Genomic DNA, 21,296 nt, shown 5'->3' on the forward strand with positions numbered 1-21,296 from the left:
CTGCTAACTGTGACTTTTAATATTTAATCCAACAAGGATTCTACAACAACGAACGTGAAAAGTATATTAGTTTTGAAATGAAATCGATTTTAAGATAACCAATGACACACGCCTTCCTGAAGGTAACTCTACTAAATGTATGCGTTTCCGAGGAAACGATTTTAAATGTGCTGCTAAAAAAACTGTGATGAAATGTTTGGACGAGTTTTATAAGGGTTGATTTGGCGCACGAATCCCAGGTCTAGAAAACGACCCGTAGGCGAGTTTTTTGTTATTTTTTAGATTTTTTAAAATTTTTAAATAAAAAAATTAAAAATTAAATTTTCAAATTCTAGGGAATTTTGTATTATGTAATTGGTAATTCAAAGTAACGGATGCAACTACATCTGCAACATATGTTAAAAAGTAGAGTTTGAACATTAATATTGGAAGTTTTTTGGTGTAAATGACAATAATACACTGAAATATTGATAAAAATTTTCTTAGAGATCAATTAAACTACGAGTGCTTTAATAGATAGCCATAAACGACTCCAAATTGAATACGATAATAGACCTATTAAAAGATTCTAAAAACATAATTATATCTTTAGTTTATGTTCTACTCATCTACTGTTCTTTGCCATACGCGCAGCACACGGTACACTACTTACCAATACCATGCGGTACATGTAACAACAAAGCACCCAAGTTACTAACGCATGCGTATTGGTAAGGATCGTCCTGGGTTATTTAGCCTCTCGTATTATGTCTTGCTGTCAAATGTCAAATACGGACGAACGGCATGTCGACTTCTTGATTCAAACGTGACGTCACTGCATATATTTCTGAAATGAACTATACCCTGTATTTTAAAAGAGTCAAGAAACGATTACCGTTATTTCTTAAAAATGTGCGTTTTTATATGCATTTAAATAAACAAGAAAGTTATTAATTAAGAGTTATTATGAAAGATAAATTAAGAGGATGTTGCAAGAAAATAAGTCTTATAATAATGTTTAAAAATAAGTTACACAAACAGAATATTTTAGAAGTACATAATTCACGTTGTCAATTGTCAAAAATGTTGTGCTATAACCGTAGAGGGGCTATAACCTAAAACCAAATTTTATAAATTCTTGCAGAAATCGTGTCTATTTTGTTCGGTCCCACATGTTTAACATTTTCCATAAATATAAGCAAACGTAAAATATCAGGATTGTCGTCGAAGTGGAGCTTCTTCGTGACCAGTTCCACCTGAAAAATTGTCTATTTATTTATGGAACTAAAATAATGTATTAATTACTTTGGAAAAATGGGGCACTTTTCGTCGATTTCCCCTTGGGAGCATCATTTTCTGTAAAAGATTTTTTTTAATATTGACACAATATATCAAATATCACCTCAGTTACCTCGAATCGTGAGCTTTTCTATCTTGGAATCTAGATCCAGTGAATTCATATAAATGTTAAAGTCGGCGTCTTTGGTCATTTTTTCATTAATCTCAGCTTCAGCCAATCGTGGATCAGCTCCTGATTCAATTAACAATCGAAAAGATCGTAAATCGGAATTTTTCAAAGCCATAGACAAAAGCGTTTCACCATTTTGATATTTTTGATTGACATCTGCTCCTTGTTCTATGAAATATTTTACCAGATTTACATTTTCTAATTCTAACGACCATACAAAGGAAGTATTTGCAAAGGTTGCGTGTACTTTGAGACCTTTTTCAACTATGTAATTGAGTATTTCAAAATTAAGTTTTTCCACGCGCACTCCAGGAAGATTTTTATCAGCCAAATTTAATTGGGCACCACTTTCCATTAGAAATTTTACAATATTCCAATGCTCTCCACGAGCGGCTGTAATTAAGGGTGTTCCTGCATCATTTCAGAATTAAGTTTTTTTATACACATTTCTACAGGAAGGTTACCATATTCACTAGTCAAATTTACATCGGCACCACTTTTTATTAGATATTTTGCAATATCCAAATTTCCTCGCGCAATAGCTCTACTTAAGTGAGTTGATCTGGACACCACATTAAGAGGAGCTCCTCTTTCTACCAATAACTGTACCATATCTAAGTAGCCTGAATCAATGGCATGAAATAAAGCTGTATGAATTGTCAATTCAGCCCCGTGATCCAAGAGGAGATTTATTATGTTTATGTTTTTCTTGTTCACTGCCCAGTATAAAGGTGTTTTGCCATTTTTATCCGGTTTACAGGTATTTGCACCCAAAATTATTAATTTCTCGCTAATTTGATGAAACCCCGTTTGGATACTGATAATCAAAGGAGTATCTCCATCTGGTCCTTCTACGTTGGGATTTACACCTTTCTCCAGCAAAAACTGGACAAGGGGAAGATTATTCTTGCACACTACGAACTCGAGTGGTGTATATTTACCTAAGCACCATTGTACTTGTACACCAAACATAATTTTACTCATGTTATAACCTTCTCTCAACATTTGGGTAAGAACAGTGGAATCACTGTTCAATAGAGCATTGTATAATCGGTGCTAAAACATATGAACATATTTAACAAACTGGAAATGAACAATAAGGATTGCAAAATGTAAAATAACAATTCTAAAAATGCAGCTATAATGAAACAACTTTCAAAATCGAAGAGGTAGATGAAGAAGCATTAGCAGAAAAGAAGACCAAAATGGACGATACTCGGCCAGCCAATCTAAATTTTAATTTTTCTGTTACCAGCGGGATGACTGAATCTATTAGAGAGTCACTAACATGTATTTAGATTGAACTTCGTGGGAGTTTTTTCTTACTATTTGTTGATAAAAGTATGATCAACGATATTGTGGCCAGACCATCCATATGCAAAGAAGAATGCCACAAAACTTGACATAAATATTAGTACGCCATCACGGCTACACACTTATTTTCCAACAACAAATTAACAAATAAATAGTTTATTGGGAAATCTCAATATCGTATAGTGCCTCGTCGAGCTTGAATTACAGCTTCTATTCGTCATGGCAATTCCTTCAAAAAGGTGCTGAGTGACAGCTTGGTTTATTTCTTCCCATTCTTGAATAACTGCTGCACTTAGGTATCTCAAGTTTGCAGGAGCAGAAAGAATGTGTATGTATAAAATTCTCAAAAATTGTTAAAAAGCAATCAGACTTGGAATATAAATACTTTTAGCTTGACTTAAATGAAAAAGTAAAAAGTAGTTTGGCACTGCAAGATTTGAAGAAAAAAGAGTTTAAAACAGAAAATTCAAATTTCGAATTTTTTATCTGGTACATATTTATCTAAATGAAATTTCTTGTCTTTTTCAAGATCGTGAACTTTTGAATCATTTTCAATATCGATCATTCTGGATATCACATAATTTTTTTACAAAAGTGGTAAATACAGCACTGATGATATGTATGTTGAAAACTATTTTCCTACCCACTCTGCTGAATGATATGTTACCATAGACAGATCCATCACAAAACAATAATTCTCAAACTTTGTTGGGTAAATTAGTAAACCACACCCGAAATATACCAAACTAAACAACAGAATTGTCTGAGATAACCAAAACAGATAATAAAAATTAAAACTGCGCAAGTTAATGTGTTCACGTGCTGAAAGTTCTCAGTTTCTAATTATAAGAATTCATTGATATAGAAGTAACGACAAGTTTCATAATAGGAGATATTTTGAATGATAGGCTTATCATCACTTATCAGTTAATCTTGAATCACGGCTTTTGTCGTTCTGGTATTAGCGGTACCTAGTTTATATAACGAGTCGTTGGCGAGTTATTTAAAGCTCACAAGTGCAAAAAAGAAGCTTTAGACACGAATTTTGTACATAATTTTTTGTAATACCTAATATTAGAAGATATTGAAGATATTGCACTCTGGCTTCGCTAGGTCTGTCTTACCGTCATCTGGAATAAGTCTAAGCAATATGTCCAACAGTACTATAAACTAGAACTATAAATTTATTGAAATATGAATACTTTTATCCAACACCTGTTTATTATGAAGTCGTAATAATGCCGATTTTGAATATATTATGAGGTCTATGAAACCCTAGTGGACTTATGAACCCTTAATTAAACTGTTTTTATAAAATTAAACAGTTTAGAGAGAATTGAACAGTTTATTGAACATAAAAAAATGTAATACATACATAAAATTAGAATTAAAATTAGAACAACTCTTTTTTTGGCTGTGACTTCTTCAACATTATTCGGTGTTGGATAAGACTATGTATTACTCGTGCCTTAACAGCAAATAAGTCACTCAAGAAATATTAGCCCACTCGAGCAAGCTCTCGTGACTAAACATTTCTTTGGTGACTTATTTGCCTTATTAGCAGGGTCCGGACGAAATAGTACCGGACAAGTCAACCAGTACAACTTTGCGTAATCCCTCGCTCGCACATAAACACGATTCAGCTGGTTCCCTGTTATTGAAAACGAACCAGCTGAATCGTGTTTATATGTGAGTGGGGTATTACGCAAAGTTGTACTGGTCGACTTGTGCGGTACTATTTCGTCCGGACACTGCTTATTAAACACTTGTATAATAAATAGCTCGACTGCGTCTCTGTCTTCAGTCTCTGGGCTTGCCACAAAAAGACTCACTTCTACTCTTTATGATATAATATGCTATTATATGCCACTTTTAGGGATTACTGTGCCGACAAAGGCATCGAGAAACATAAAATTATAACCAACAAAAATTCCGCCCCCAATGAATGGTTGTTATGAACGTTTTGTTGAAATTAAATATTTAAAATAAAAATTCTTAATTGAGCGAACCTATTCTAATCATTACAGTACCAAGAAATAATTGACATGTCAATAACAAAAATCGCTTGCGTATAGACAGCTTTCTTTTTCACTCAATCATGATAGAGTTTACTTTTCACCTGCCAAAAGTATGATTCCGACTATTAAATCTTGATAAACTCTTACAGAAATTTTCGGCTTCCGTTGTCTGAAAGACGGCCTCAACCAAACTGAACTGATGCAATGCCACACACACTCCGATCGGTCTGCTACTTTGACCTGCACAGTTATTCAGAATCGTTGTTTTTTATTCTCATCCGGTCGCCTGAACAGTCCGCCAAGTCCCCGCAGTTTTCTGCCACACGTACTCAGGAAATACGGAAGGCCAGGACTGCACAGTTTTTCCCCTGAGGATTTCCGGAGCGTGTATGGAGCGCATGTAACATCAGGCAATTGATTCGATTTGGTGGTTGATCTCTGATGGTTTAGGGTGGCATTTCTCTGACGGCCACCACAGGCTTGCACGTTGTAAATCGTCGATCCCTGAATAGTCGTAATCACATTACAGACATTTTGGAACCTCACGTGTCCCATTTGTCCCTTATTTTGGGGGTGATTTCATTCTGTTGCAGGAGAACGCAAAATCTCATACTGCCAGAATAGTGAGAGAGTACCTTCCGGACGTTGGTATTCAGGTTATGAACTAACCAGCAAGAAGTCCAGACCTGAATCCAAGGGAACATCTGTAGGATAATATGGGACGATGTTTGCATGAGCAAATGCCCCCTCCAGCTAACCTTCACAAGGTAAGACAGCGAGAGATGGAAATATGGGAAGATATCGATTAGGGAGCAACAATATGGGGCCTGATTGAGAGTATGCACCCGTTATTAAGTTTTTTTTGCAGTCATGAAGTTTAATATTTTTATTAAAGTTTAGAAAATTGTTAAAAGTGTCAGTGATAAAATTGTTCAAGCAGTAAAGGATTCCTGGATTGTTAAAGGTGTCCAAATCTGACGGTTCTGGAATTAAAATTTGTAGGTATTTCGAAATTTTAAGGTAGTGCATTAACTTTGTGAAGAAGTTTATGATGTCTAAAAATAAGTTACACAAACGGGATATTTTAATAGTACATAATTCACATTGTCAATTCTCAATAATTTTGATATAATCTAAAAGCAAATCTTATATATGCTTATTCACATGAAGTGGAGCTTCTTCATGACCAGTTGCACCTGGAATATTGTGGGATATATTAATGCAATTAAAATAAAGTATTGATTACCTTGGAGCGATGAAGCATTTTCCGTCGATTCTCCCTTGGGAGCACCATTTTCTGTAAAAGATATTTTTTTTAATATTGATGCAGTTTAAATATCAGTTCAGTTACCTCGAATCGTGACCTTTTTTATTTTGGATTCTAGATTCAGTGAATTCATATAAATGGCAAAGTCGTCGTCTTTAGCCATTTTTTTTTTAATCTCAGCTTCAGCCAATCGGGGATCAGCTCCGGATTCAATTAACAATCGGAAAGATCGTAAATCGGAATTTTTCAAAGCGGTAGACAAAAGCGTTTGACCATTTTTATTTTTTTGGTTGACATCTGCTCCTTGCTTTATAAAATATTCCACTGTATCTACCTGTTCCATTTCTAATGAACATACAAGTAAACTGCTTGCAAGTGTTGCGTCTACTTTGAGGCCATTTGCAATCATGCAATTGAATATTTCAAAATTACGTTTTCCCATGCACAAGTTTAGAGGAAGATTACCATATTTATCAGCCAAATTTGTGTCAGCACCTCTTTTTATTAGATATTTTGTAATATCCGAATGACTTCGCTCAATAGCACGAATTAAGGGAGTTCCTGAAGACACTACATTAAGGGGAGCCCCTCTTTCTACCAATAACTGTACCACATCTAAATAGCCTAAATCAATAGCATGTAATAAAGCTGTATGAATTGTCAATTCAGCCCCGTGATCCAACAGCTGATTTATTATCTTTTGGTTTTTTTTATCCACTGCCCAATATAAAGGAGTTTTGCCATTTGTATCCGGTTTACAGGTATTTGCACCCGCAACTAGTAAACTCTCGCACATTTGAAGAAACTCGGCTTTGATACTGATGATCAAAGGAGTATCTCCATTTGGTCCTTCTACGTTGGGATTTACACCTTTTTCGAGCAAAAACCGGGCAAGGACCAGATCATTCTTGAATACTACGAACTCGAGTGATGTATACTGTTCTGCTAACAGATCACTAGGCAGCTTTGGTACAGCAAACACAATTTCACTCATGTTATAACCTTCTTTCAACATTTGGGTAAGAACAGTGGTATCACATTTCAATAAAGCATTGTATAATCGGGTCTAAAACATAACAACATAATATTCAACAAACTGGAAATAAACAATACGGGTTGCAAAATGAAAGATAATAGTTACAAAAATGCAGCTATCGGGTTTTTTTAAATTTCACCTCATAGTAGGCGTTGAAGAGTCAATTGTGAACGCACTATACAGGTTACGGATCACGGATCAGCTGTTTAAAATCTTACGTTTTATACGAGTGGTGCGTTCACAATCGACTCATCAACGCTTACTACGACATGAAATTAAAAAAAAAAACACCCGATATAATGACACAATGTTTTCAAAATTTAACAATCAGAATATAGTATATGTATTATTACATGAGCAAGTAAAGAAGGTTTTTATCTAGGAAAATGAAGGTTGCAGCACAAGTCGAAGGCGCGTGCTGTAATCATTTGAGCGGAATGTGGATAAAAATCTTTTTTCACTAGGTACTAGTATTAGAAGGGGTTACTCCTGAATCGAACCCAGAAGTAGAATTTCTCTCCTACTGGTTAATAATTTTTTCGCAGGTAAAATAACAAGACCTAATTTTTTTATCGGATAAATTTTTCACTTTCACGAAAACTTTTTGCTTTAACAATTTAATTCATACACTAAAAATCCCATAAGCAGAGGTGTTTTTGTCATTATGACAGCGAAAAAAGTTTGCCCTAACTTTTCCAGCGACAAAACGGAATCTAACGTTTGAAAGCGTCTGATTCTAGTAGGTCTGCATCATTGTAATTTACGTATTCATTAAATTGTCTTACCGAATTACACTCAAGCTTTTTTTTTGGGTCGAAGTAAACTTGACATTTATAATTCGAGTTTTGTTGTTTGGCAATTAAACTCAAAAAACTGCCAGAAAAAATTACTCGTCCTACGGACGTGTTCTTGGTTAAATTGCCAGACAACAAAATTCTCATTGAAATGTCAAGTTTATTTCGACAAAAAAAAAGCTCTCGTGTAATTATAAGTGACAATTTTACCATATAGAAACGAGTGATTTTTCAAATCTCCAATTATTTTTATTACAAAATTTGCAAAAAATTGGACATTGGTGTTTGACATGAAATATGTTTGTACGGTGTACCTACCTACTACATGATTCAAGTTTTACCGCCCGCACGATAAACCCTAATACAAAATTAGTAAAAATTACGAAACGTTAAGGTTAAATAAAATCGGCGTTAGCAGCCCGTGTAAACGTACTCATTGTAAACGAAAGTGAAACCTATCTTGCGTGTGGTTGTTAGCCATTTAAGTGTGACTAGGAGATTGCTTACGAGACGATGAGGATTTATTTTATTTTGTGACAATTTTAAATGAGGTACCCAAATCATCAAATGGAAAACAGCAACACATTTTATAATAGTTTAATTAGTCAAATTGAAAACATTCAAATACAACAAAGGAAAATTAATCTACTATTCACATTTATTGTGATTTCTGAATTGTTGGAAACTTAGGTTATATCGCTCACTCGATTTGACAGGCAACAATGAGCCTAAAGTCGGCCTTACACCAAGGCAATAATTGGCAACAAGTTGCCTGCAACATTTTTTAGTAATGTTGCTGTTGTTTGTCCACCGACCGTACATTCGACCAATTTGGATAAAAAATGACACTGACACTGCGGATGTCAGATGAACGGATAATAGACTTTCCTAATATTATCGAAACTTCAAGTACCAATAACAAGGGAAGTAGAAATTACTGGTGCCTTAAAATTTGAAAATTGCAAATTTGAAGATTGTCATTGCAGGAAAAGAAAAATAAATAAATGAGTTCGTGTCCGATTTTTTTTGTGATCCGCTTGAAGATAAAATAGTATATGTATGTATACAGGCTGTCTTAAAAAATCATCCCACGCTATAACTTTGCTATTGATGACCCAAATGAAAAAAAATATACAGGAAACGAAATGGCTCTAAAAACACTACAAACCTGAGTGAGCATATCCACTGCGCCAAAAAATTGTCGTAACACATCGAATTTCGAAAATATTGTTTGTTTCATGATGAGAAAAGATATCTACACAAACGTAAACGTCCTAACATAATATTGACATAATATTAACATAATAATAAGTTATTATATGTATATCATTTTTGCTTCAATTACTTCTGCCATTTTTAAGTAATGCAAAAATATGTTTAGTGTTGCGACAATTTTTTGGCGCAGTATAATTTTTTAACATCTACCCCATTTATGAGCAATGGGTAACTGTTACGGAAAAAGTGCGTAGGGGGGCGAATGTACACATTTACCGGTAAACGTTCATGATGACCGGTTTCGTTGGTAAATGTGCATAGCAATCTTTTTCAGTCATCGTTTTCGCACATGGATTGTATGCACATTTACCAAAGGCGGATGGTAAATGTGGATATAAATTTACTAAGAACGCTAAGACCAAGCGAGAATAACCGGTGAATGTGGATACCCGCCGGTGTGAGATTAGGTCTAGGTTGAAACGACATAACAGTGCAATTGGTAGATGTTTTAGTTTGAATAACAATGAGGGACAAATGTAATGTGCACGTTTTAAAAAATGCAGTTGAAGGGGAAAATGCGTAACAAAGAAGTGCCAGTGTAAAGCTTCACTGGTACTATGTAATTCTAAATCCCACGGTAGCAATCCCTGTCGCAATAAAGACTAACTAGCAATTTGGTTTTCTTTAAAAAAATGTATACAGGGTGTTTTTGAAGTTGAGGCGTTCCTTTTAACATGTGATAGGATGCGTTGTTCTAAAGAGTTTTGGCCAAAATCACCTTAGTAAAATGTGTACGGCAATGAAGATAAAATAAGTTCATTTTTTTGAAATTTTTGAAACCGGTCCTGCTCAAATTTGCGCTGATTTGTTAGAAATTAGAATTGATAATTTAATTCATGTATAAAAAATCCCATAAGCCGCGATGTATTTGTCACTTTGACATCGGATAAAGTTAGCCCTAACTTTGCATCTGGATAAAATGTGCTTAAACTTCCATGGCAAACTTTTTCGAACCTGATTATTGTTTGTTGTTATGATAACGAACCAACAATTTTAAACATTGACACAGCTTGTAATAAATTGACGTGCAAAATGGCCAATTCAATTTTTCATAATTACCTACCTATTATTATTCATTAAATTATCTCATCGAATTACGCTCGAGGTTTTTTTCGTCCAGGATAAAATTTCATTTTTTAAACTCTAATTTGGTTTCTTTTTGGTAAATTGACTCCACAAACCACCAGATAAAAAAACTCGTCCTTCGGACTCGTTTTTTTATCGGGTGGTTTGTGTCGTCAATTTACCAAGCAACCAAATTATCGTAAAAAAAATCAATTTTATCCGGACAAAAAAAGACCTCTCGTGTAATTACAGTCGACAAAAAAAAATCAAATGAGCATGAACGTTAATCAAAAATACTGTCAGAGTTGTCACCTAATTAGTCGGAATGGCTTTATCATTACGAAAATAATGAGCTCACAGATATGTTGCTAATGTATATGGGCAATGTTATCACGTTATCAGAATGCAGCTGCGGCGTCCAGAGAGTATTATATTTTTTTTTCTACGCACAGCTATTTCCAGAAAGAAACCATGCTGGGCCACGTCAGTTATTAATCTAGTACAGCGGAGAAATACACACGTTAATACACGTTAATACAAACATTTTACTAAGAAGATTTAGGCTAAAAATTTTAAGAATAATGTATAGTATCTCGTGTTACAAGGAACCCCTCAACTTCGAAAACACCATGTATTGTTGTTCCTTATGTTTAGTTTATTTTCTATTTTAATTTGTTGTTTTTTAATAAATCATATTTCATATCTAATTAGTAATTACATACGTTGTACAGACCTATAATATACCGATTAACTTCAACAGAAGTACTAGGACACTGTACACATTTACCGGCCAAAGTGCATATAAGAGATAATTTACACACATAAGCCGGTGGAAGTGCACATTGACCCTTTTTGCACTCTTGCACTCACCGTATCATGACGACGACGTCTGTCCAACTGCTGGGTACTTGTTAACGGGTTTTCTTTCACAGTCTCTTCAATTTGGGGGTTGAGGTATGATGACAAAGGTGGCATATACTGTCGGCCCCTATCCACACTTCTCGCTTGATTAGCACGCAGTGACGGCTCGTGTTCCGCGAACATGGACATGACTGGTGGTACATCGTCATAGCTCTGCAACGGCTCTCGGCCAAATTAACTTTTGCCGGGGTTGTGTGAAACGAGCTAAGCTATCCGTTACAAGTTACAACCAAAACACTCCTTAACACAACCTTTTTGTTCTTCATTAAGTATATTTAATTTTTGACAATGGTCGTAAATTATTACTTTAATGCAAGATGTCATAATTTTATAAATTGTAGGCAGACATGTGATTGGCCTATATTTTGATGAATTTTTTGTATCGGAATCTTTTGGTTTCAGATATGTTATACCATGGGCCAAAAACTCTGGAAATGTGTTAGGTTCCCTAATAAATCCGTTAAAGTGATCAAGTAAGCATTAATGAATACAAGTAAATTTTTTTAACCAAATGTTATGAATTTGGTCACCTCCAGGGGATTTCCAATTATGTGAACTAGTAATATTTTTTACTAAAATTTTAAGGCTAATTTGAATATGATGTGAATTATTACTATCTGGTATCTCATTTTCTAAATGAGGAATCCATTCTGCCTGATTATTAAATTGAACTTCGTTTGACCATACGTTTGACCAGAATTCTTTAATTTCATTTATATTTGGTATACCATTATTATTTTGAGTTTTATTATCTGTTAAATTTTCGTAAAACAACTTCTCATTATTTCTAAATAGTTTGTTTTCAAATTTCCGCTGTTTATTGTTTTTGTACCTATCTTTTTAGTCGTTTAGAATAAATATTTAACTTCTGTAATAAAGTGTCTTTAATTTCTATTAATGTTTTATTATATTCGTTATATTTTAAACAATGTATTCGGTTGTTATTTATAGTCATTTAAGATATAAGTGTAAAAAGCTACCCTTTATTGCACGAACGGGTGCAACAAAGGAACTTTTTAAATTAAAATAAACATCAAAAACACGACTGCGTTTTTTAATGCAATGCAAACCAGTTGTATAAAAAATAGATGAATGATGGACGTGTTAAAAGTGATTTTATTTTGAAAAATTTCAGTAGGCGTATGAAACATTAAAAAAATTTTACTAATGGGGGAAAAGATCGGCTAGGTCTTTAGGAATTCAACTAAAAAAAATCAATTATTTATTTCCAATGGTTCAAGAGTTATAAATTTGTTAATGAAGCCCTGCAACCTCGCTTTTTTGCAAAAAACGATGACGTAGGTCAAAAACGATGACAGATAAATGTTGACAAAAAGACGTTCTAAACTCAAAATTTAACGTAGAATCGAAATGTGAAGTCAAAATGAGACCTTTCCATTTAGAAAAATAAAGATGGCGTCGATTTCCGGTATTTCCGGAAGTGCCACCATTTTGAAAATATTTCATTTGAACTTGGAGTAGTCGATTATAGTCAACTACCAATTTTCATATATTATACAACGAGAGGATTGAAAATTCTCGATTATACGAGACGTGTTATTATTATTATTATTATTATTATTATTATTGTTGACGGCTAACAGGCTTGACGCCCAATTAGAAGCCCTGCCAAAAAGAAACATCACGAGATCGTAGATCGAGTGGTGTTTCCGGCAACACGTCGAGTAATCGAGAATTTTCCATCCTCGAGTTGTATACGGGTAGACTATATCATGAATAAAATAAATAAATAAACAAATAAACAGGTTCCCGAAACTAACTGGGCGCATTCAGTAGCAGAGCGATTTAATGTGACGTTAATGTGACGGTTAGCGCAAAAAATTTTGTAAGTTAAGGCGGCGAGCGAAAATACAAAGGTTGGTATATATATATTCGAATATACAAAGGTTCGTGTATTCGAAATCGCCCTGGTTACTACAATAACCGCTGTAATACATGGCAACTAAAGAAAATCAAAGATTCTTATTGGTTTATAAAGTAATGAATGATATAGTCATTTTTCGTATCCCACCTCCACCCGGCGGCACGGCAATTTTGCCGGAGTACATACACAATTACGGATATTACTATCAAGTAATAGTGCAGTGCTTATCAACATAATTACCGGCGTCTCGCCTCCGCATTTTGACTTTGTTGTGTATTATGTTCTGTGTCAATGTTAAGGAACTTCCTCACGATGTGACATGAGTATAATAATATACCTTTTTGAATTTCATATTAATATGATTTGGGGAAATCAAAAAGTTTCTAATGAACGGGCTACGTGAATCAGCCTGTATACAGTGAGCGGCAAAAGTATGGAATAAATTCATTTAAAATTAAACAATTTTTTTTTTCAAAAAAATCTTTGGACAGGTCAATTTTAGTTTATAAAAATACATATTTTAATACAAAACAAAATTCCAAGCAGTCATTTGTTTTCGAGTTATGACGTCATCGACAGTTTTTTTAAATAGAAACCCCCTATTTTTTTCTTGATTCTGATAGCCCTTTTAATTGTCTAAACGCCAGTATAAAAATTTTGTTATCTTACATAAGAAAATTTTTGAGAAAAAAAAATAAAGCTGGAAAAAATAAATTTTATAACGACGAACAAAAACAAATCAAAAACCGTGTTAGTAAGTACTTAAAATTATGTAATTAAATGTTCGAATTGCCATCCCCCAGCTTGTTGACAATAAGCAAGTTTATGAAGAAATTCCCCCTATTTTAGTTTTATCTATCGCATCCAATCAAAATAAAAATTTCTATACGTTGTTTCTGTTAAATGAGTAATTTTCGAAAACGTTTTGTAAAACAAATAACACATGCGAATGAAATTGACAGTAACATTTGACTGTTTGATTTACCTACTTGATTTTGTGACTTGTTTTTGTTCATTATAAAATTTATTTTTTCCAACTTTATTATTTTTTTTCTCAAAAATTTCCTTATGTAAAATAACAAAATTTTTATACATACTGTCATTTAGACAATTAAAAGGGCTATCAGAATCAAGAAAAAAATAGGGGGTTTCTATTTTAAAAAACTATCGATGACGTCATAACTCGAAAACAAATGACTGCTTGGAATTTTATTTTTTATTAAAATATGTATTTTTATAAACTAAAATCGACCTGTCCAGAAATTTTTTTGAATTTTTTTTTTTTAATTTTTAATGAATTTATTCCATACTTTTGCCGCTCACTGTATAATACAGTGTAATTTTTTAAAACTTGTGTTATTTACAAATTCAGGTAAAATGAATTGATTTAAAATTTCAATCATTGCAAAGAATTTTTTGGAACTTTGTTGTTTAGGTAATAGTGGTCTATTAAATGGTTCTCTGTGTTCAAATTCGTTAAGAGTTCTATTGAATTCATCCTCAATTTGTTCTTTAAAATTTTGATGGTAGTAAAAATTTTTATTAATAACATGTATATCATTATAACTCAAGTCTAAATTATGTATGTCGGTTTGTATGGTGTTGCTTGGTGAATCGAGAATTGAACAGAAAGAGAGTCATTATGATTAGATAATCTTTGTAAACTTTGCGGTTCAACAGAATTTTGGAGTAAATTATTAGAAACTTCATTATTTTCGGAATAATTAATTGACAATTCTAACTTAACATCATTTTTGAACTTTTCTAAAATTGCTGAAGGGATATAGTTTTTCTTCATAATGGCTCTTCTTTGGTCAGCTAAATTTTGAATAGTAACAGGAAACTGGGGGTACTTACTTTGGAACGCTTTAAATAAATCAAGTCTGTAAGTACTCACAACATCCTGTAGTTTGGCGATCCGAAAATATTCGCGTATAATAAAAATATTCATTTCCATAGTCCGTTTTTTGCGCTTTCTAACCTCTCTAGCACCATTGGATTGCAGTGAAGCACTTGCAACAACATTTGGCGCGTTTTTATCACAGAGCGAATTAGGTAATTGACATTTAGACAGTTGTTTATTAATGGCAAATACCATTTAACAGTGGAAGAACAATAATAAAATAACAATTTAACCAAACACAATAACATAAACAAAAACAATACACTCGTGACGTGACAACCCTAAACAGCGTTTCTTATACTAATTTTGAAACAACTATATTTAATATTATAAAATTCAACATTATGAGAATTACAAAGGATAGAATACAATCAGTTTAGGAGTTCACATGAGCATATGAGCCTGAGCAAATTGTCACTTGCAAAAGATGCTTTCAGATATTTTTATATATAAAGTTCATCTCTGAAAGGAATGTCGTAATAGTATATTATACACTTCTGGACAAAATTAAGGGACCACCAATAAAAATTAAAATTACTTAATGAAAGTCTCACTGATCTTAACAAAATTCACACACGCCATAGTTAAGTGTATATTACATCATCATCATTTTTATAGTATGCCATAAAGAAATAAACACTTGTTTTCAAAAAACGAATGTCAACAAAAAATACTTGTTAGAGATACTATTTTGAGTTGTTTTACTGTACTAAAGCATTGATTTTATCATTACAAAAGTACAAAATCTGTTTTCCGTCACATATTAAACCAAAAGTATACCTAGGCGGCATCTTAGAGTTGAGGAAGTGTCTTAAATCATTATTCTTCTCCGCGAAGGGTATTCGCGGAGGGAAGTTGCTCAAATTTTAAATACCAACAAAACAAATCTGTGGTACAAAGAGCTGCTGCAAGCATAGGATCACTGGCAGTTTTAACAGAAGAAGAGGACAAGGTGCTAAAAGAAAAACAACCGCCAGGGAAGATCACTACATACATAGAACTGCAGGCTTTAAGGAAGCGTTTTGTAACCTCTCGGGAGTTAAAAAATGACCTTCGTTGGCTTCGTTTGGATACTCGAAAAGAAATTTCAACAAAAACTGTAAGAAGGATGTTGAAAGAAGTCAATCTGGTTGCCAGAAAACCTGCAGCTGGTCCAATTTTTACAACCTTACATAAAAGAAATCGTTTGTCTTTCTTTTTAAACCACCAGTTATGGAATGAAAGACACTGGGACTCAGTTCTATTCACTAATGAGTCCCGTTTCACATTTCCAATAACGATTGTCGTGTTCTCGTTTTGCAAAGACTTGGTGAGAGGTACTATGCCGGCCAAAAAATTTTGGCCGTCATTGTCTGTCAATTCAAAAAAAAAAGTGTAATCCGTACTTTATTGTCATCATGATTATATGAACGTTATTTTTTGGGTGGTAAATTTCAAAACTCAAAATAATTTTGTCATTTCTACTACACAGAACGTTTACCTCAGGTTATCTATGTACGATTGCTCTAATTTTGTTCATTCATGTCGGATTTTTGGAATATCTGAGCTTCAAACAGTTTAAATTGATTGTCAAAATGACAAGAATCGAAAGTGGGGTTACGATTCCTAAAGGTTTATTTACACTTTACTTGAATGTCAAGAAAGTGACGGCCAAAATTTTTTGGCCGCCATAGTACGTGCACAACATTCGTGGAATTGATAAATTTGATGGTATGGGGCGGAATAAGTTTCAATGATCGTACACAATTAGTTATAGTGCGAAATGGATCAATGACGGCAGCAAGATATAGGGACGATATTATTGTACCTCATGCACTATTGCGGGCAAAAAAAGTGGGACATCAACGTCATTGTCTTGACTTTTAAAATGTGAAACAACCCTTACCTGATTCTAACCCTACTTTGAATTAATTGACGTTGTCATTAGGTTTTGTAGGTTGTAGGGAACGATTGTAAGTAAGCACGTAGTGAATATTTATTTAATGCAAAGTTCCAATCAAAATCTACCTTTATCAAAAAAAGAGGGCATTTGGAAAAGGAAAATAGGAGTATAAAATAAATTTTTAAACTGTCAGCTGGAATAGTGTCAAAAAAAAATGACAATAAAGCTTGAACTATATCGAATTTTTCAAAACTGACAGAAATTTGATGTCCCACTTTTTTGCCCGCAATAGTACAGCCATATGCTGAAAATTTTGGTCCGAACTTTATTTTTATGCACGATAACACAAGACCACACATTGCTCATATTGTAACAATTGCTTTGAGAGATGCAAATATTGACAGTCTAGAATGGCCAGCGAAAAGCCCTGATCTAAATCCCATTGAGCACCTGTGGGATCACATGAACCGACGAGTTAGAAGTGTTCATGTACCTCCCATTAATCTTGAAGAGCTGTAAAACTTGCTTATACAGGGTCATTACAGTTTGTCCAGCGAGAGATTGGTTGACATAAAAGTCGCTAAATTCTACGTAGAGCAAGGAGTAGCTAGGGCACATAAAATTTGAAATATATCCTTCAAGCAGTAACATTTTTGCCCTGAAATTATGCTCTAATTAATGTATTCTAGTGCATTTTGTAGTGTTGGGTTATTTTAATAGACTTTAAAATCTCCTAATCTCTCGCTGGACGAAGTTTACCATCGTATACTCCATACGGTGATAGATTGCACGTTTTTAAATTCTAGTTCCAAAACATAAAGCAGTGAAAAATACTAAACTCTCCATCTCAATTGTTTTACGTTATGTAGAAAACCGTTGTATCCCTGCAGATTAATTCCCGCGAAACCAGTTTCTGTGTCTGTCTTCTGTCAAAAAACGTGCAATCTATCAGAGTACGGAGTTTAGTAGGCGTTGGCGAGCGTTGGTGATGTAGTTGAATGTGCCGCAAGCTTGATAACATGAGTGAGACTAGCATCGCCGATAGGTGGCGCTACCGGCGATTGTGAAAATCTGTCTACTAGTTTGTCTAACGTTGTGAAGCAGGCGGCACATTCAAAATTTGTGTGGCTTTTCAACGCCAAGTGCGATGGGACAATCATTTATAATGACCCTGTACAAGAGTGGCATCAAATACCATAACAGAACATTCAAAACCTCATTAAGAGTAACTATGCCAAGAAGGATGCAAGAGTGTATAGCAACCAGAGGCGGGAACACAAGTTATTAGTTTACGTTAATGCTTTTTTAAAATTACATTTCTTAATTTATTGTTTTTCGCAATTTTGACTGTTTTTAGTTTTTTGGCTAGATTAAGTTGAATTTGTATATTTTTTTGACGTACATCATACCAATTAAATAATGTAAAATACACTTGACTATGATGTGTGTGAATTTTATTAAAATTAAGGAGATTATCATAAAGTAATTTTAATTTTTATTGGTGGTCCCTTAATTTTTTCCAGAAGTGTATTATAACTTATAAGATAAGTGATGCATCATCATACGAGAGTGAGAATTTTGACCAACGAGTGCGCTTGCGCACGAGTGGGACACTTCTCACGAGTTTCATAATGGTATTTCGATCACGTGTGATATACGACGTTTTATGGTGCAACTATTGCAAAAAATCCAAGAAATGAAGTTTCATTCAAGTGAAATATTCGCCTATAAAAATATAATAGTATGCTTGTATATGTATCAGTTTTCGCAGTTACCAATGGTTGTTATAGTTATGAAATAAACAATGTCGTTTTTTCACATTTTGTAAAAAAATTATAAAAATGGATGTTTTACCGGAAAATATCCATTTAGGTAAAGTCGAAACATATGTATTGTATTCTCAATTTGGTTGTAGGTCGTAAAATTTTATTGCATATTATGAGCGATTAACGGGCACAATGGTTGGGTTTGAAAAGGTTGGGAAGCGGCGCGTGCCGTTTGCCGTACAATGCAAATATATAAAATGTACAATACAACCCTACTTAAAATATTACCTGCTAGTGGTAAACTAGGATTTATAAGCCCTGCAAGATCTTTAACTTAAAGTACCATAAAATTTTACGACCTACAACCAAATTGAAAATACAATACGAGAAAGAGTAGGTATGTGTTCCTAAAGTGGAAGGCAGATAATTGTTTGGCAGCTATAGTCGGCACGGAGATATAGTGATAATGTATTCAGTCCCGTACTTAACTTCAATAACGATTGTCACTGTTAGCGAATTTGGTTTATAACCATTACAAAGAAAACGCTTTAGACGGTCAGCACTACCTGGCGTTCTTCAGGCAGTCTTTACAGGCAAAATATCTTGTCCAAGCACTTATCCCTAATAAACTACTTAGACGTTGCCAGCCTCCTCGTTATGGGGACTGAATACATTATCACCATATCTCCGTGCCGACTATAACACGGAAGATATACTCATTTGTGAGTACTTTATCTCACCCGTGCATAATATTTGTTTTCTGTCATCCTAACAACGAATGGTGCAGAGTAGCTCAAATCAACCTGTAAGATAAAATAATAAAAAATTTAATGATTTTCAATATCGGTTATTCTAGATCACATATTTTTTTATAAAAGTGGTAAATACCTGTGAAAGAGGAAGTGTTCTTTTCTTCTCTTTGGGGTCCATGACAACATCAAAACAGTATATGTATCTCAAACTTTCTTGGCTAAATTAGTAAGACACACCCGAAATATATCAAACTAATTAACAAAATTGTCTCAGATAACGAAAACAGATAATATCTAAGAATTAAAATTGCGCAAGTCAATGTGTTCACGTGCTCAAAGTTCACAGTTTCTAATTGTAGGAATTCGGTGATATCTACAGGGTACCTATAAAAATTGTCTGGTCAAGTCAGCTTTGGAAAAAAAAAATTGTGCCGCTTTTTTGAAACCGATACCTAATTTTTAATATTAATTCGTTATTAATAACTGTCACTTCAGACATTGATGTTTTGTTCGCGCTTAGAAGTCGAGGTTGCGTTCTTTATGTTCGTTATATCATATCGCAACTAATCAGTGACCAGTTTATAAAGACCAAAAATCTGTATTTTTCTATCCAAATTGCAAATGCGTCCGCTTTTAGAGGTAAATAGACTGGCAGAATTTATGAGGTTAGGTTTTGATGTTTTAGTTTTATTTTAGCTTTATTTTCTTGAAGGTGGCTTATTCTGTTGAACAGAACACGTTCATTGTTATTATTGTTATTATTGATCGCATTTGCTTCGTCATCGAAATGTGCATCAAGTTTGTTTTTGAAGATGTTGGAGTTAGATGCGTTCACAATTTCGTCACTTAGGCCATTCCAGTCGCTATTCCATTTAAGTATGGAGTATAGAATAGCATAGGGACTATTTTCCCGTGGTTGATTGATGATTGATCAAAATGAGAGAAAAGTTTGGACCTTCGTTTAGACCAAGGCAATGCTCGATTTTTGATAACTACTGTCAAATTTTGATATTTAATCAATTTTTTGTTTATTAACTTATTAGTGTCAAACTTATCGAGCTTTTGTTTCAAACGCATCATTAAACTACAATTTTGTTATTAGAATACCACTACTGTAAGTTCTTTTATGACTTTTTTTTGGTCATTTTGCTTGCAATGTATGTTTTCAAATTTTTCGCGTTCGTCAGTGTGAAACGTTCTCCATTCAAAGCGACATCTACTGCATTCTTAAATAAATAAGTATAATCCTAGATTATTGCATTAAATAGCAAACTTACAAGTAGAAACTGTGAACTTTGAGCACGTGAACACATTAATTTGCGCAGTTTTAAATTTTCTTATCTGTTTTCGTTATCTGGCACAATTCTGTTTGTTTGTGTTTAGTTTGGTACATTTTGAGTGTCTTACTAATTTACCTAACAAAGTTTGAAATACATACAGAGTGATCACAAAAAAACGCCCCAGCTTATCTTTCTTATTTGAAATCCGATATCAACAAGCGGTACATCAAATTAAAGGGTTCAAAAAGTACTATAAACTGGATATAAAATGTTGCCCTTAGCAACCCTATCTTACAAGGATCAAGGGTCAACTTAAATTTTTTAAATAGCAACCTATAATTTTTTTGATACAGTTAGATTCATTATGTTTTTCTAAGTTAAAAAATATAGCACACCCTGTATATTTAAATGTTATTCTAACATAAGAAATAAATAAAATTCAATTACAAATTATTAGGAATAAGTAGAACTTTATTCGTAACAGGCCATGAATTACTTAAGATATTCTTGTAGCCATGGAAACACAAAAAAAATAAACATTTATTTTGAAAATAAACTTTATTTGTCGTGATTTTTGTTTAATTTTTTTCTCCAATTTCGTGTTGTGAAATAAAATGAACAATAATGAAATTGTGGATATGTTGCAAGCATATTTCGGAAATAATAGAAATTACTACTTGCAGAGAAACGC

The 21,296-nt window shown here is 33.6% G+C and overlaps 2 protein-coding genes across 5 annotated transcripts; both read right to left on the reverse strand.

Annotated features, from left to right (window-relative positions):
- Positions 1-968: 968 nt before the first annotated feature.
- LOC138129698 (putative ankyrin repeat protein RF_0381) lies at positions 969-4,407 on the reverse strand. Of its 4 annotated transcripts, none has more exons than XR_011159347.1 (6): positions 3,405-3,807; positions 2,389-2,503; positions 1,912-2,332; positions 1,391-1,858; positions 1,285-1,335; positions 969-1,235 (listed from the first exon to the last, which is right to left on the reverse strand). XR_011159347.1 is itself a non-coding variant. In XM_069045978.1 (6 exons), exons 1-5 carry the CDS (start codon positions 3,441-3,443, stop codon positions 1,192-1,194), a joined length of 1,194 nt encoding a protein of 397 aa, XP_068902079.1. In that variant the 5' UTR covers positions 3,444-3,806; the 3' UTR covers positions 969-1,094; positions 1,152-1,191. The 4 variants fall into 4 exon arrangements, 2 of the variants coding, with proteins under 2 accessions (XP_068902079.1, XP_068902078.1); XM_069045978.1 differs by having other exon boundaries at positions 969-1,094; positions 1,152-1,235; positions 1,912-2,503; positions 3,405-3,806; XR_011159346.1 differs by lacking the exon at positions 3,405-3,807 and adding an exon at positions 3,830-4,407 and having other exon boundaries at positions 1,912-2,503.
- A 1,400-nt stretch (positions 4,408-5,807) lies between these two features.
- LOC138129695 (putative ankyrin repeat protein RF_0381) lies at positions 5,808-20,571 on the reverse strand. The gene is made up of 6 exons (XM_069045972.1): positions 19,462-20,571; positions 19,314-19,376; positions 11,087-11,290; positions 6,131-7,112; positions 6,026-6,076; positions 5,808-5,975 (listed from the first exon to the last, which is right to left on the reverse strand). The coding sequence occupies exons 1-6, from the start codon at positions 19,501-19,503 to the stop codon at positions 5,926-5,928; spliced, it is 1,392 nt and encodes a 463-aa protein (XP_068902073.1). The 5' UTR covers positions 19,504-20,571; the 3' UTR covers positions 5,808-5,925.
- Positions 20,572-21,296: the final 725 nt, after the last annotated feature.

This window comes from Tenebrio molitor, chromosome 4 (genome assembly GCF_963966145.1).
Source record: "Tenebrio molitor chromosome 4, icTenMoli1.1, whole genome shotgun sequence".
Lineage (NCBI taxonomy): Eukaryota > Metazoa > Arthropoda > Insecta > Coleoptera > Tenebrionidae > Tenebrio > Tenebrio molitor.